We start from the raw sequence: 18277 nt of genomic DNA, 5'->3' as shown, positions 1-18277 counted from the left end.
TCAAAAGTCCCACTGAAATTCTTATTGTCTCCAAGCAAGAGGAATTGGAAAGAAAAAAAAAAATCCAAGCAATGGTATTTCTTCATAAAACTCAGTACACTTGGGCTTTCTAAACTTATACAGACTACTGCATATCCTGCCTCAGGAGACCCTTAAAGATATAAAAATTGTTTTCCTTATTGGATTTCAGATATTAAACCTACTCTTCACTGGCGTTGATCCTATAACTTCTCTCACCAGACCCACACCGCGTGTGAGTTTTGCAGGTGACCAAAAGTTGCTGGCAGGTAAAGCCAATTTACCTCAAGTAGAAAAGATCCTTTTTCTTGGAGAATCAGTTATGATTCTGTCACTCTAGGATCTTTGGGTCTTTTGTTTTTCACCCACTTCTCCATTTCAGTTCTCACAGCATTTCACAGCAGGAGACTGATTTACTGATGTCTCTAGTCTCCTTCCCCCTTTTCCTCCTTTCTGTTCAGGGAAAACTCCTTTGGTTATCTGTAGAATTCTTTACTTCGTCTGCTCAGTAGCAGTATTATTCTTATGTTTCCCTTCTTTTTAGTTCAAAACTGTGAACTCTATTTTTAAAGTTTTATTATAAAACGTTCATATTATTAAAAACAAGACACAACCACTTTTGGTACTTGAACATTTCTTCCTCAGTCTCTTGACTCCTCCAAGTCTTTTCCTATATAGCTAGAATCATAGAATAAGTAAAATTTTAATAATTTTGCATGCTAATTTTTCATTATTACTTTTTTTAGAAAGTTTCTATATTGCTCTGAATTTTCATCGCCATAATTTTATTGGCTGATTAATATTGCATTATGTGGATGAATTTTAATTTACAGATTTTCCTCTTTGGTTCCATCCTCATCAGTAATATACGAGAGTGTATCTTTGAACACTGCTAGTGTCAGCATCTTGCTTCCCTTCCTTTTTCACTGAGCTGCCTCCTCTCTGTCTCCAGAAAGCAACCATCATGTCTACTGTTGCTACTGCTTCCTGTGTCTGACATCCCTCTCTTCTCACATGACATGATCCATTCCAGGAGGAAGAGGCAGCCCTGCCTGATACGGCCACCCTTTAAAGGAAGGCTCTGGCTAAACCCAGTGAGAGTGATTGCTGGCATTAAGGAAAGCTGCAGATAGGCGCTGGAAGTAAATTGGAACCCAGATTAGAAATGCCCTGTGGTTTGTAAAGTCTACATTTCTAAAGCTACAGGGAACAAGATTTTAATGTTTTAGAGGCTTCATTAAAGGAGAGTGAAAGGGGACTTAGCCTATTTAATGAGAAATGAAATAAGAGAGGGGTGTGTTCTGGAAAAGAGGGAAGACAACGGAATTAGAATTCTTACGTTGCATTTTTTAAGTCTCTGATGATACGATCTTAGATTCCAAGTTCCTCTTCTGTAAATGGGAGGACTGGAATAGAAAAATCTTGAAGATCTCCTCTATGTGCCATGGCCAGAGTGCAGTCAAGTGAAGTGCTCCTCAAAACTTACTCTTGGTCTGAGGACCACTTGGCTTTAATGATATTTTATGCATTTTAGGAGAAGCTCTCAAAGACATGTATATAGATCATCCTCATCAGAACACTGGCATGTAAAAGTGATTAATTCTTTGGAGAAAGCTATGTAAAGCAGTAAATTCTCATGCATATGGAACCAAGACTTTTTTAGATCTACTGATAGGGGCTAGAGCAAGCATGGCAGGCCCAGCTTGGGGCCAGAAAAGCTGTTATTTTCCTTTCAATTTCTCTGTTGACATTCTCACATCTTCTGCTATATTTTCCTTTGCATGCAGCCTAAAGCGCAGCAGGATTTTAAAGAAAAGGAATGGTACTTGTGGTAAGAAGGAGGGAGTGGATCTAGAGAAAAGGGAAGAGGCACATTTTCTGGCTTTAACTTCCGAGACATAAAAATCGACTTGTTCTTCCTTCCTCCTACTTTCTAAGGTAGATGCTAGTGTGGGGACACAGTTAGGATTATACACTAACCAGATGATAAGCTAGGAAAAAAACTGTTGTCAAGTATTTTGGATTCCTGAAGTCTTCAGAAGGGGAAGGCTAATTTTGTTCCCAGAGTGATGACCACTCACCGACACAAAATGCCGGCCAAATAGTACACTGGGTTGGCAGCTGCCTTATCCCCCAAGAGAGGTAGCGGGGAAGAAGGGTGGATCAAAAGAAACTGCACAGTCCTGCTTCACTAGGACAACGGGTGAGATTGGAACATGTGTAAAAAGGTTTCACTTAACTCACATTTTTAAGATTGCTTCACATTAAAAGGTTAAACTTTACATTATCCTTTTTGAATGTGATAAAATTGCTCACATTTCCTATTGCCCAAATTGAAACTAAAAGCAAGGCTTCAAAATAAATTATAAAAGAAAAAGAAAGATTACAATGTAGGTCACTGCAACTCAACACTTAATAAAAGTTAAGGATTTAATCTCTGAGCCAGAAATGGTTAAGTTATAACTCGAATCTGAAGAAAAGAGTATTTTTCATAAATATTATTTCCTACTCTTCCCATTTTTGACTCACTACTTGCAATGACCTCGAGATTCAAAATATGCTTTCTCTCTAGTAAAATGTTTTACCAAAACTCACAAAACCTATGCCTCATACACAGAAACCAACAACAAACTATGTGAATTCTATATTCGGTACTGTGCCAAACCTCACTTACAGATCATTACAGACACAATTAAAAAAGCAGGGTGCTGCTGCTGCCATTAATAGATAATCTGGGCTATTTTATTTTTTTTTTTATTTTTTTTTTCAACGTTTTTTATTTATTTTTGGGACAGAGAGAGACAGAGCATGAACAGGGGAGGGGCAGAGAGAGAGGGAGACACAGAATCGGAAACAGGCTCCAGGCTCCGAGCCATCAGCCCAGAGCCCGACGCGGGGCTCGAACTCACGGACCGCGAGATCGTGACCTGGCTGAAGTCGGACGCTTAACTGACTGCGCCACCCAGGCAATCTGGGCTATTTTAAAAATGCCAATCTACAGGGGCTCCTGGGTGGCTCAGTCAGTTAAGTGTCTGACTTTGGCTCAGGTCATGATCTCACAGTTTGTGGGTTCAAGCCCCGCGTCGGGCTCTGTGCTGACAACTCAAGAGCATGAAGCCTGTTTCAGATTCTGTGTCTCCCTCTCTCTCTCTGCCCCTCCCCACCCCTCATGCTCTGTCTCTCTCAAAAACAAACAAACATTAAACAAATAATAAAAAAATAAAAATGCCAATCTACAAATAGTGGACCTATGTCATACAGCAGAGTGACACTGGGTACAGGCTTTGGTGCCAGGGACAGAGATTTGAGTTCTGGCTCTCCCATCCCCTGGCCCTGTGGCCTTAAGCCACTCCTTTAACCTCTCTGTGCCTCCATGAACTCACTTCCAAAATGGACAGATTAAAAGTATGTATCACATATGTTATGTGAGGTTTAAAAAGGATGACACATATAAAGTCTTAGCAAAATGCTGAGAACACAGAAGCCTTCAAAAATGCCAGTTAATCATTCATTCAATTAATTCAACAAATGGTTACTGAACACCTACTTTGTGCCAGGCACTGTTCTAGTTACTGGGGAAAAAGCAATGAACAAAATAGACAAAAATTCTTCCCCTGATGGAATTTACATTCTAGCAGAAAATATCTCACAACTGAATAGTGCTTACAATTATTTATTATTATAGCTAAACCAGTGGGTTTTAATGCCACCCAGGGTACATTTAGTGAAGTCTGGAAACATTTTTGGTTATCACAACTTGGGGAGAAGAGGTTGCTATCAGCCTTTGGTAGGTACAGACCAGGGATGCCGATATACCAATGCATAGGATGGTTCCTTATTATGAACTACCTGGCCCAAAATGTTAACAGTGCAGAAGTTGAGAAACCCTGTTTTATTTATTTATTTTTTCAATATATGAAGTTTATTGTCAAATTGGTTTCCATACAACACCCAGTGCTCATCCCAAAAGGTGCCCTCCTCAATACCCATCACCCACCCTCCCCTCCCTCCCACCCCCCATCAACCCTCAGTTTGTTCTCAGTTTTTAAGAGTCTCTTATGCTTTGGCTCTCTTCCACTCTAACCTCTTTTTTTTTTTCCTTCCCCTCCCCCATGGGGAGAAACCCTGTTTTAAAGGAAACTGGGCTCAGTTCATTCTTAACAATACACTATGAGGTAGGGAATTATAGATATGGTTATTTTGTTATAGTAACTAATAGTACTTATATTTTATAGAATGGGTTATATAATATTTATAGTAATATTTACATAGTAAAGTTTTACAATATTTGTAAATATTTGTAAGTTATATAAACTTTACATATAGACACTTTAAAAGATACTTCAGTTGTGTGTATGTATATTTAGATTCAGATGTTGGATTTTACAAAATTGATTCAGAGTTTATTTTATAACCAATGGCTGTACCCTTGTGCCATCTAGATTTTAAATGATTCATTTCTCCTGATTCTCACTCACACGCTTAAGAAGGTGATCTTTTGTGCCACATTTGCACTGATTCAGATAACAGAAAAAGGGAACAGTGTGGTTACTAGAAACATCAGACCACAAGTCTAGAGATATAAGACCATTTTACTGGCTGTGACATGTCTGGGCAAGTCACTTAGCCTCTCTGGGCACCTGAGGTTCACCATCACCAAAACATGGGGCAATAATATCATTCGGATCATGTGTGAAGGCGCTATGGAAATCACAATGAGCATTACCTCCACCCACTGAACATGCACTGAGTGCTTTCTCTTCTTTGCACACTGACTCATTCAATCTTCATCACAGTCTATGAGGCAGACATGCTGATCACTACAAGTTGAAGATAAGGAAACATGGGCACAGAAAAGGTGGTAGCTCCCTTGAGGTTACACGGTCAAGAAGTAGCTGGATTCCCACCCAGGCATTCTGGCTCCAGAGCCCATCCTCTTAACCAGCAAGAGCCTCTCTGGCTGAGCTACTGTGTCACATATTCAGGCCACAGTCTGACATGAGCAGTCTCAGCTGGCCACAGTCCATACTCCTCTGGATTTCTAAAAGTCTCTCTGCTCTCCATCCTGCCATTTTACTCACCAGTCCCGACTAGCAGCCTATTGGTTCATTTATCAAAGCAAAGAAGGATGAAGTCTCATTTGATTTCTTTTTCAAATTACTTTATTTCTTTTAATTAGGCAACATGTGTACATAACACATGCATTAAACAGAATACAAAATTCAAAGCCATGGAAGAGAATACAATGACAGTAATTCTGCTTCCTATCCTTGTCTCTCAGCTACCCAATCCTTTCTACTGAGACAACATGACCAGTTTCTTGTTTCTTGTATACTATTCCAGAAATGTTCAATACAATATATATTCTTTTTCTGAAACGGATATACCACTAGTAGTAGACAAAACATCTACTTTGCAACCTGATTTTTTTCACTAAACAATATTTTGGAGATCAAACCATATAGAGCTTCCTTTATTCTTATTAATGTCTGAAGAGTATCTGTAATTTATTTAATCAATCTTGACCACATGAATAATGTATTTCTGATGGTCAACAATGTTATAATGACTATTTTATGAATTTATCATGTCTTAATTGCAAAAATATACTTAGGATAAATTCCTAAAAGTGGAGTTATTGAGTCAAATGTTTACCATTTTACTGAAATAGCGAAATTCCTCTCCATAGGGGCTGTATCACCTTATTTCCACCTCAAATGCATAAGATCACCACTGAATTTTACTTTATTTCTATATCATCAAACAATATATCATAAACATGTTTTATTTTTGACATTTGTAAAAAATATCTTAAATTTGCGTTTCTCTTATTATGGTTAGACTGAGACTCTTTTCATGTGTTTCAAGTACCGATTGTATTTCTTTTGTCTATAAGTGTTCTGTTCATATTCTTGTTCTGTTCAATCTCATTTTTTATAGGAACTTTCTTTTTCTTATGAAATTGTAGGAGCTTTTTATGAAGAAATAAACCCTTTGTCTATAAGTCTCAAGTACTTTTTCCCAGCTTCTTATTTATTATTTGCCTTTGAAGCAATATTTGATTTGTAAATAGTGTTGATTTCCTCAATTCTTTTCTTTAATAGCTTCTGAGTTTTATACTTAGAAAGGTCTTCTCCACTTGAAGAGTATTAAAGAAATACCCATGTTTTCCTTTCGTACTTCTATGGTTTTATTTCCAAGCTTAAAACTTTGAAAGACTACAATTTATTTGGGTGGAGATTATGAGTTTGGATTCAACTTTCTTGTTTCCCAGATTGCTTCCCAGTTGTCACAATAATTTCTGTTGAATAATTTATCCTTTTACCACTGATCTGGAATGCCAAATTTACTATATACAAAAATCTCATGTTAATTTTTTTCTTGACTTTCTGTTGATCTTACAATCAGTAAACAGACCATTTTAATGACTATATCATATGCTTTATTATTTGGTAGAGCTAGTTGCCCTTACTATTTATCTTTTTCAGAATTTTGTTGCTTGTTGTTTAAGAACTTAGAATCAGCAATTGGTAATTTAGTTAGGACTGTGTTACATGCATAAATTAATTCAGGGAAAACTGATACCTTTAGCACACTGGACCTTCCCATTCATGGACACTGGATACTTTTGTGTTTGGTTCAAGTCTTTTACCATCCCCACCACCCATCCTACCCACCTTTTGGCAGGTTCATGTGATATTTCAAAGTTTTTTTTTTGTTTTTGTTTTTTGTTTAAATACAGGTCTTCCTTTATTACATTTATTCTTAGAGTTAGAAATGTATTCATATCTGATTAGTGTTATCACATATAGGGCTTATTTCTAAACAGACATTGTAATAAAAACTGTTAGTTATGGTTTTATATAAAAAGTCATTCATTTTTGTGTTGGTTTTGGTTATGTTCCCAGTTTTTGAAACCTTTGCAAACTCAGGGTTGAAAACTTCACTAGGACTACAGCCACATAACATACTTTTTTTTTAACTGCTGCTAAGAAAGAAATACTAAAATGTTTTAGCATGAGTATAGAACTTGTTAAGATTTTTAGAAATCTTTGCTCCATGTTAGCTTCATCTTAAATTTTGGGAGTATACAGAGCTTCCATCTTAACAATTTTTATTTAACTAAAAACACAAGACTTACCTCCTAAATTCATTCCAGCTTGAAGACATTTCTGAAGTCTGCAGGCAGGACAATTCTTTCGTCGAATCTTATCAATGATACAGTCATTTCTTCCAGCACATAAATAGTTGTGTTGCCCTGAATAAAAAAAAAATTGTTAAAACAAAGACTACTACACTAATATAAAGTACTAATATGTATAATCAGAACATGAAACTTCATCTTTCCTGCCTTGAAATTTCTTTTAAAAAATAGATGAGAAATATGATTTACAGATAATACAGACATAGGAATGCTCACTTTAACCTAACACAGACATAACAGAGTCACTTTAAAATAACATAACATAATAGACTTTACATTACAGATAAGATTAATACTACATTTATTTCCAACTCTCATATACGTACAGCCACGTTCCCTCTCTCTGAAATTTTTGATAGCTACACAAGCCCTTACAGGCAATGGTGCAACTTTCATTCAGATATCACAGCAGCAGCAAAGTGAATTATTCGAAGGCCCTCTTGCAGTTGTTTAAGCTATGCCTGCCCACCATTTACACGTGTGATTTCAGTGGGAAGACTTTTAAATTATACAACTGCAAATGTTTAACTATTTCATACTGTGGACCAAACTGTAACTTCAAACATTTGGATTGGGAATATGCTTAGCGAGAGGCATCTGCTGGCAAAATGTAAAACTGTAGCCTAGTTCTATTATTCATTTATTAATTTCAAAAATAAGTACCAGGCACTATTAGAAACACTGAGGAGAGGGGTGCCTGGCTGGCTCAGTCAGAAGATCATGCAACTCTTGAGTTTTTGAGTTTGAGTCCCATCTTGGGTGTAGAGATTACTTAAATAAATAAACTTAAAAACAAACAAACAAACACTGAGGATATAGCAATGAGAAAGGCAGTCAGAAGTCCCTGCTATCATTAACTTTCATTCAATTGGGAGGAGAGAGTCAACAGACAAGGTAATTAGGTAAAATACACAAATGTTGGACAGTTAAGTGCTAGGGGGACATGAAGAGAAGGGGCAAATAACATGGTGGAGATGTGGGAGGATGTGGGAGGATATTGATATTTTAAAGAGTAGGGAAGACCTCACTCAACGATGCTTTAAATAAAAGTCTGAAGGAAATAAAGGCGCTGTGTGGACATCTTGGGGAGAAAATACACTAGGCAGAGGGAAAAGCAAATGAGGGAAGGGTAGGGTTGGGGAGGATACTTGGCATGTTAAGGTACAGCCAAGTGTGAAAGAGTAGAGAGCATGAGTAGAAAGTAAGAGGTAAGGAAAAAGAGCTAATGGGAGTCAGATCATATGAGGCCATAGTAAAGATCATATTTAAGACTTGGACTTTTTTACTCTGAGTGTAACAGAAAGGTTCGAGCAGAGAAATGACTTGATGTGATTTACACTTAGCAGGATCACTCTGGCTGCTATGCTGACAACTGACTCAACAGATGCAGGGAGATCCGGGGTAGGAGGCTATCACCACAATCTAGGGGAGAGATGACGGTGGTTCTGGTCAGTGTGGTAGCAATGACAGTGGTGAGAAGTGGTCAGAATCTAGATGCATCTTAGAGGCAGAACTGTTAGCATCTGCTCATAGACCAGAGAGAAACAGGAGTTAGAGACATTAAGATTCTTGGACTGAACCCTTAGGAAAAATGGAACTGCCATTTAAGGGCATGTGGTTTATGTGAAACTTCCCCAGTTCAGTTTCGGATGTGTTAAGTTTGAGATGCCCGAGAGGGATCTAAATGGATATGTCAAGTTGGCAGTTAGATGCACAGGTCTGTGTCAGGGAGAGGTCTGGGCTGGAGATGTAGTCAGCTTGTGGTCATTATTTTAAGCCATGAGACTGGATGAGATCATACAGAGAGTGAGCACAGACTGAAAAGTGAAGAGGTCCGAGGACTGAGTCATGGGTCATTGAAAACATGCAGATAAAGGAAAGAAGGGGTTTCACTGATTACTGTAAAGCAGTGAACAAGCTCTAAAGCACTCCCTTCAGACTAGGACTCTCCTGCTCCCTTGGTTGAGACTAAGTAAATTACAGTAAATACTCAATAAAAGTAATATGTGTTGCTTAATGTAATTAAAATAATTTAATCTAGAGCACATTCTCGGTAACATTATGGTAAATCTTAGTAATAATAACAATAAACAGTACTAGAATAGGGAAATCTATCAAAGTAAAGAAATGGAAATCTACCATTATAATAATCTAATGGCTTTTTTAAAAAATGAAGACTCTTAGGGAGTGTAAGTAGGTATAGATAATTACACAAAGGCAATCAATACCCATTGGTAAAGACAATACCTGATTCATGTAACATTTTGTGATGCCATACATTATTAGGTAACTGGTTACCACTTTTAAAATAAAAGTTTAAGGCCCTATTATAGCACTATCTTATTTAAGCCCTGTAACAACCCTACGGTACAGAAGGAAATTATTATTATTATTATTGCTATTTACTCAAAATAAAGAATTCATGCTAGCGCTGGTAAAGTGGCTTCCCCAAATGGTGAAATTGGAAGAATTCAGGAAAGCTGACAGTATCCATGTACCTTAAGGCCAGAAGCCTTTTTTAAACATCAACTTGCAATATAATTTACTGGTGGTCCAACAGGATGCTAAAAGTACTCTTTGGAACCAATAAGCAAAGTAACATTATTTGAATGAGGAGTATTCTACTTTATCAGCCACTATTTTCACTGGAAACCAGCACCATGTAGTTGTGTTGCCTTTTGCATGGTGTGAACTTGAACACAAAACCACAGATTTTACCTGTAACTCCTATTGAACAAACTTTACAGTCCAAAGAGAAAACTAAATGTAATTTTAATTGTTTTCTTCAATGTTTATTTCTGAGAGAGAGAGAGAGAGAGAACAAGAGCATCTGGGAGACAGAAGATCTGAAGCAGGTTCTAAGCTGTGAGCACAGAGCCCGATTGAAGGGCTCGAACTCATGAACCGTGAGATCATGACCTGAGCCAAAGTCAGTTGCTTAAATGATTGAGCCATCCAGGTGGCCCCTAATTGGTTTTAATTCGGCAAGTTCCCAATGAATAATTGGGAACCCACTATGTGTGGAAGGCTGCCAAAATTTTGCATAAGGAGTTGGGGTAATCTAAGGTTCTTTCCGTTTCTGTGAATGTGCAATAAACTGTGACTAAGTCTCTGAGATTGTAGGCATACGAAAATGAGTAAGAAATGACCACCACTGACTTACGTACACACTAGAAGACTTTGTTCTTTGGGTGTTCAAAAACAGAAACTTCCAAAAGCTGGGATATTTCTTTTTTTTTAAGTTTACTTATTTATTTTGAGAGAAATAGGGAGAGAGAGAGAAAGAGAGAGAGAAGGCATGCAGGAGGAAGGGGCAGAGAGAATCTCAAGCAGGCTCTGTGCTGAGCTGGGATATTTCTATAAGAATTCAAAAAAAGTGAACACACCTTAAAAATACATGTTACATTAATAGCTGCAGGATAATTTCCTTCCTGCAGTAATATTTGAAATTGTGTATTTGGTTTCTACCAACCAGTGTGGTCACTGCCACCAATTCATCTTCCAAAAATAGGATGAGAGCAATGTAAGGGACTGCTGCAGGAATGTCTTAAGGGTTTTCAGATAATTCCCTGCCATTTATATTTTTAGTTGTGCAAACATTAAAGATTTAAACTGTAGCTACACAAATATGTAATGTGTGTCCCATCCCTGAATCTATATTAAAACATAAAAGTAGTAACAACAACAACAACAACAAAACCCACAATGAAAACAACAGAATGCATCTAGAAGATTTACAAAACTTTTAATCATGTCCTATTTAAACACTGTGTTCTCCTAGTGTTAAGAGTGCTAATCCTCAGCAAGTCACGTCCCAGGCTCTTTCAGGTAAATGGTTTTCTACTATGATGCTATGATAGGGCAGACAACCCAGACAGTGGAGGCTTTGGATGATAAGCTAAGGGACCCAAATTTTATTCAGCAGGTTATAGGATATCAATGAAGAATCTTGCTTACAATATGTCAAGTCCAGGGGCGCCTGGGTGGCACAGTCGGTTAAGCGTCCGACTTCAGCCAGGTCACGATCCCGCGGTCCGTGAGTTCGAGCCCCGCGTCGGGCTCTGGGCTGATGGCTCAGAGCCTGGAGCCTGTTTCCAATTCTGTGTCTCCCTCTCTCTTTGCCCCTCCCCCATTCATGCTCTCTCTCTGTCCCAAAAATAAATAAAAAACGTTGAAAAAAAAATTAAAAAAAAAACCAAAACAATATGTCAAGTCCAGAGCTGTGTTTTAGAAACATTAATCTGAAGGTGATATACTAGATAGACAGAACGGAAGTAGGGGACACCATTAACAGTACACTTGAAAGTTCTCGGACATGGCCTCCAAGCAAATTAGTAGCTGTATCTTTGTCAGACTATAAAGGAACAGGAATAATCCTGCAGTTAAGAAAAAAATCAAAGATTTCTCATTGAAATTACATGTCCATTATGGAGAGAATTCCAGTTCTGGTAGTGGCAGAAGAGATTGAATCAGATGAACCTCCTACAAATAACACTTATAAACTGTCCACAAAAGGAGAGAAAGAAAGATTTAAAGGCAATGGGGAGCAACCAAAAGCAGGCAGAAACTGGAAGAAAATGGATTCTTGAAAAAAAAGAGTATCACCATAAACAATATTCACCTCTGAATGGCTCTTTCCTTGAGAGCCTTGTGTTCTACTCAGTGCAGGGTAGATAGAAACTAAGCAAAATCCTCAGTCTTAATGGCTTGAGAAGGCAGAGAACAGATTTGGGGACTGCCAGAGCAGCGGGAAGTTGAAGGAAGTTATTCTGGAAAGACGAGTGTCATGGAGGGGTGGGGGGGTAGAGGGAGATAAAATGTACATATTAACTCTCCTCAAATTTTTGGCTGATCCCTAAACTGAACATGAAACTCCAAAGCGTCAAGGGGTGAAAGAATTTAAAGTTGAAAGGGCTGAGCAGATGATTTCAGCTTCTGCCCACCACAAAAAGTCTGAATCCCACTAAATCAGGACTCACTAAATAACTCAGGCTCTCCATTGAAATACCAGAAGGTCCCTGCCTTAAGAGGAAATACTGTATTCCAGGATTGAGGCATTTACCCTACAGTTAAAGGCACAACCAAAATAGACCTATCCTAAAAAAGTTTTTTTTTTTCCTTTTGAGAGAGAGAGAAAAGAAGAAGAAGAAAAAAAAAAAAAAAAACAGCAGGGAGGGGCAGGGAGAGAGCAGGACAGAAGATCTAAAGCAGACTTTGTGCTGACAGCAGAGAGCCCGATGCAGGGCTCAAAGTCAGATGCTCAAATAACTGAGCCACCCAGGCACTTCATCCTAAAGAAGTTTAAAGCAAAGGCTCTACAAGTTTAAGGTGATGGGTAATTTAATTGACTACTAGAAGAAAACTCAATACTCTTCAGAGAAATATAACAGGATCTGGATTTTCCAGAAAGTCTAGAATACAATATTTAAAAACAGAAAAATATGAACCAAAGTCAATAGAAAAATTAGTCCATAGAAACAGACCCAGAGGTTGGAATTAACAAATAAGGATTTAAAAACTGATATGTCAGATTGTATAAGAAAATATCATTAACAGGAGTTAAGAATTGTGGACTATCAGAAGAGGTTAGGAAACTATAAAACAAATAAAAACAAATGGATATTCAAGAACTTAAAAATATAGTATATAAAATAAAATATTTATTGGTTAAAATTAATAACATATTGGGCATTAAACAAAAATGGGTTATTAAAATTAAAGAAATATAATCATCCCAACTAAAGCATAAAGAGAAAAGATTAAAGGATAAATGAACAAGGCACCAATACCTTGTAGGACAGCATTAAGCAATTTAATATGTGTGCAGTTGGAGTCCCAGAAAGAGAGAGAAAATGGGTCAGAAAACTATATGAAAATTTACAAATCTAGAAAGCTTAGCAAATGCCCCCTTTAAAACATAAATACAAACAAAAGCACTATGGCACAATACAGTTAGGTTGCTGAAAAACAAATATAAAAATAATTGTAAGCAGCCAGAGCCAAAACAAATTACATTACATAAAAAGAAACAAGGAAAAGAGTAATACATGATTTCGTATCAAAGCAATTGAGGACACAAGACAACATCTCTTTAAAGACCATCAACTCAGAATGACCAATGAAAACATTTCTCAAAATGAAGGTGAAATAAAGACATTGTTGTATAAATTAAAGCTAAGGGAGTTTGTTGCTAGTAGGATTACATTATAAGATATGAAAAAAAAAAAAGTTCTTTTTGCTGAAAGAAAATGATACCAGATAGAAATTGGGATGCATCAAAAAGAAAAACAAGAACTGGAAATTATGGATGATAAACTGTAAAAGAAATTTTCTTTCTAAAAATTCTTTAAAAGTCAAATGATTGTTTAAAGAAAAAATAATAAAAATGTATTATGGGATTTATAAAATATGTATGAGAGAAATACCTGAGAACATAGCACAAATAAGGAGGGATATAAATGAAATTCTACTGCTGTTAAGTTTCTTACATTATCCTTAAAATGGTATACCTGAAACTGATTCAAGGTAGACAATGATAAATTAAGAGTACATCCTGTAATTCCTGGGTAAGCAACATTAACATCACATAAGAACTTATCAGAAATTTAAATTTAAATTCACAGGCTCACTTCAGACTTACTAACTCAGAAACTCTGGAACAGAACCTAGAAATCTGTGTTTTATATAACACTTCAGGTGATTCTAATTCATATTAATGTCTGCAAGACTGCCATGAAGCAGTCACTAGAATAACAACACTAAGAAGTATGGCTCAAAAGATGGCAGAGATATATAATGGCATACTATAAAGTATTTAACCCAAAAAGTAAAGGAAAAACAAAGGAACAAATAACAGAGGGAACAAAAGGGAAACAAACACCAAGATAACAGATATAAATCTAATATAGCAAATAATTACATTAAATGTAAATGGTCTACACACTTTGATTAGAAGTCAAAGATGGTGGACTGGATTAAAAGAAGACTGAGGTATGTGTTAAGATGCATTTTCAATATATAGGCACAGGCAGTTTGAAGGTTAAAAGATGAGAAAATACATGCAATGTAAAATGTTAACATAAGAAAGCTGATGTAGCTATATTAAAATCAAACAAAGTAGACTTTAAGACAAAGAGTATCAACAAAGAAACAAAGTCATTTCATGATGATTAAATGGACAGATAACAATCCTAAATATAAAATGCACCTAAGAGCAGAGTTGCAAAATAAATCAAGCAAAAATTGACATAACTAAAAAAGGAGAAAAGATAAATCCAAAATCACAGTTGGAGATTTAAGAACCCATCTCTCAGTAACAATTTCTCAGAACCACTATGTAGAGAAACAGTAACAATATAGAAGATTTGAACAATATCATCAAACACCTGACCTGATTAACATTTAGTCACACAATTACACAGAACATGTGTCCTTTTCAAGTGCTCATAGAACATTTGGTGAGATTGAGCATATCCTGAGCTATGAAAGTGTCAACTTCTAAAAGGATTAAAATCATGCATAGTATGTTTTCTGACCACAAAGGAACTAAATTAGAAATCAATAACAAAATATCTAAAAAAGCCCCACATATGTGAAAATTAAGCAACACCCATCTAAATAATTTATGGGACAAAAAAAGGGATCAAAATGGAAATTACTGAGTATTTCAAACTGAATGATAATGAAAATTCAACATATCAAAATTTGTTGGATACAGCTATAGTACTTACAAAAGAATTTTTAGCTTTATATCCTCATATTAGAAAAAAAATATTTAAAATTGATGATCTAGAATTCTACCTTAAGATGCTAGAATAAAAACTAAACCCAAAGCAAAATAGAATGAATGCAATATAGTATAGAAATCAATGGCAAGGACAAGCAATAGAAAAAAAATCAGCAAAGAGAAAAGTTGGTTTTATTTTAAAGAACTATTTTTCTGGATCTTTAAATCATATCCCGTTTACTTTAAGCTTCTATTTCCCTCCATGTTATGGAAATGTACCTTTTTTGGTAGATATTAATGAATTAGTCAAGAGCAGATAGGCTGGATATTCTGTTCCATGTCTTCTCACTTTGGGCCCCATGTCTTCTCACTTTGGGAGGAGTCATCATAGTGAATATTGTGAGTCTTATGCTATAGAGGATGTAGAATATGACTTAGGAAATATAATGCTCCAGCCCAGAAAGGGCAACTCACTATTCATTGCTCAGATTTAGTACAATGATAGCACTCAACCACAAAGGAGGCATGAAATGGAATCCTACCTTGTGCCCAGAAGGCAAAGAGATGGAAACAGATGGGGAACATCACTGAGGACTACCTTCATGAAGGGGAAACCAGAACATAAAATTCAGCCTCTGTATTAATTCTTCTCTAAAGTGTTAGATTTACATTGTTTTTTATGGGACAAATTAACTTTAATAATGTTGAGGGCCCTTTCCATAAATAGCTGAACTTTTCAAAATGTTAATGAGAAGATACTAGTGTGTACTACATTTCCTTTTAGAAGAAAAGAAGCATCTATGGACTATTTTAATAAATAATGTATTCCAGTGACCACCCCCAAGTCCAAACACCCACAGCCTATTTTGTCAATGGTAGTATACTCATATGCACATGTACTCAAGAATTTGTACTGAAAAAAAAAAAAAAAAGGAAATGAAATCAATTAAAACTTACATGGGAAGTGCAAATGTCCTACCATTTTCAAATAGATTACTTTTCCTCATAAAAATTTTGAGAACGTTCCATCTGGCTAGTTGGTAGCAAGCACTGTAACGGATTCTCCGAAGAAAAGAAGGTATGTTTCCACAACATGGAGGGAAATAGAAGGTTCAAGTAAATGGGATAGGATTTGAAGATTCAGAAAAATAGTTCTTTAAAATAAAACTTTTGTACAAAATTTCTGAGCATCCATCAATGGCACTCTACTAGGCTCTGTGAAGACATAGCCTACCAGCTAATGGAGAAAGTAGAGATACAGCACAAACAGCATACTACCTGGCCCATCGTTGCTACTGAATAAAAGGATCAATGAACGAATGCAATCATTCTGATAAACTAAGTCATGTACAACATACAGAATGTACATGTTCATATAGTGTGTTGTATATGCAGACAAACCCACAGTAATGAATGTTCACAGAAGGCCTTATTGGCTCCTAGGTAATTGGCTTACAAAAGACAGATGCATATAAATCTTTTCTGCCTTATCTCCAGCATCATACCTTTCAGACTCTCCTACACACACACACACACACACACACACACACACACCAATTGAGAAAAAGAGCTCTGAGGATTTCCAAGGAAGCAGCAGAGACTTCTGTGAAAGGCAAAACTTAAACCAGGGTCAGAATCCCACAGGGGATGAGTGTGCCTTCTTGGTGTCCTAGGTCCTAAGTAATTCTCCCCCCAGGAGACCCGCTTTATGCACCACTGAAATTCCTTAGGTTGCCTGTAACTGTAGCCATTACAGAGCCATCTGCATCTGAAAGCATCTTGTTTTAAGAATGAAAATCTGTTCAGTAGGGCTCAGGGAACTTTAGTCACTCATCCATCTGTGTGTACTAGTTCAACGTACCTCCTGCCTGAGGAAGTGGCAGCTTTTTGGAGAAAAGGCAGTAATTCTAGCAAACAGAAAGCTGCCAAGGTTACAGTAAACCTGAAGGGGGTACCAGGAAGTTTAGTTAGTACATATGTAATATAAATTCACGGTTTACAGAGTAACCAGAAATACAAAAATCAAAGGGAAAATGCCTATGGACTTTAAAAAACAAAGTTTGAGTTCAAAAATTAAAAAAATCAAGTGTCATTTTTTTCCCCTGTTGTTTTCAACTATGGTATTGCTTTTAACTATAGAATAATTCAGTAAGTGCCTAAAACTTAATGTCATTATTTTAAAAGTTACTGAACTCAAAAAAAATTGTCATGTAAAATTTTCAATTACTTTGAAATCAAAAACCAAGTTTTTGTTGTACTTGGGCTGGTCCCAAATGAGAAAATACAGATTGGGTGACATATGGGTCTTGCCTTAAAGCATCAATAATGCTAGAAAGGAAAGAGTGGAAACATGGAAGGCGGGGCAGGGGAAGGAGACACAGTGGGAAGGGCACAGCTTTGTATCCAGACACACCTGGCTTCCAACCCTATCTCAGTCAATAGGGAACTGTGAGATTCTTGGCCACTTTGCTTAACCTGTTCTGAGCTTCAGTTTCCTGATCTATGATGTGAACACAGTAACACCTGCTTTGTAGGCTGTCAGATGGATTCAATTAATATACACAAAACAAGAAGCACAAAGCCAGGCCGAAGGTAAAAACCAAAAAACCAAAAAACAAAAAAAAACACAAATGGTGATAGTGATGTTACCCATCATTTTTTTGGTTGGCCTGGAAAGAAAGAAAGAAAGAAAGAAAGAAAGAAAGAAAGAAAGAAAGAAAGAAAGAAAGAAAGAAAGAAAGAAAGAAAGAAAGAAAGAAAGAAAGAAAGAAAGAAAGAAAGAAAGAAAGAAAGAAAGAAAGAAAGGAAGGAAGGAAGGAAGGAAGGAAGGAAGGAAGGAAGGAAGGAAGGAAGAAAGAAAAGAAAGAAAAGAAAGAAAGAAAGAAAGAAAGAAAGAAAGAAAGAAAGAAAGAAAGAAAGAAAGAAAGAAAAGAAAGAAAAGAAAGAAAAGAAAGAAAAGAAAGAAAAGAAAAGAAAAGAAAAGAAAAGAAAAGAAAAGAAAGAAAGAAAGAAAGAAAGAAAGAAAGAAAGAAAGAAAGAAAGAAAGAAAGAAAAAGAATTTTGAAAATCCAAAAAACAAACACAGTCAACTCTTAATTAAATACATCAGCAAAGAACTTCCTGTGCGAAGAGAATATCACCAATGAAGGAGGAAGACCTGTAGATGAACAGAGACCACTTGAGAAGAGACAAATACCATCCAGCTCTGATCTCATCTTCAAGCCTTGACTTTCTCAACAAACTGGCAAGGATGTGAGAGTGGTGAGTGATATCCTTAGGGTAAACACAGGACAAAATGCTGGGATTCTGGTCTGCAACTCAGCTAAGAA

General features: G+C 36.5%; 1 protein-coding gene across 2 annotated transcripts in view; it reads right to left on the bottom strand.

Moving 5' to 3' along the window:
• NR3C2 (nuclear receptor subfamily 3 group C member 2) overlaps window positions 1-18277 on the bottom strand; it is a 348657-nt gene that overhangs the window by 95510 nt on the left and 234870 nt on the right. For both annotated transcript variants that reach the window (XM_019828874.3, XM_003984956.6), the window contains exon 4: window positions 7160-7276. In XM_019828874.3, the coding sequence (XP_019684433.1) occupies window positions 7160-7276 (117 nt within the window). The remainder of the gene's footprint in view (window positions 1-7159; window positions 7277-18277) is intronic.

The sequence above is a fragment of the Felis catus genome, chromosome B1, assembly GCF_018350175.1.
Source record: "Felis catus isolate Fca126 chromosome B1, F.catus_Fca126_mat1.0, whole genome shotgun sequence".
Taxonomy (NCBI): domain Eukaryota; kingdom Metazoa; phylum Chordata; class Mammalia; order Carnivora; family Felidae; genus Felis; species Felis catus.
The sequence above is the reverse complement of the archived record's forward strand: the minus strand, read 5'-3'. Positions and strand labels throughout refer to the sequence as shown.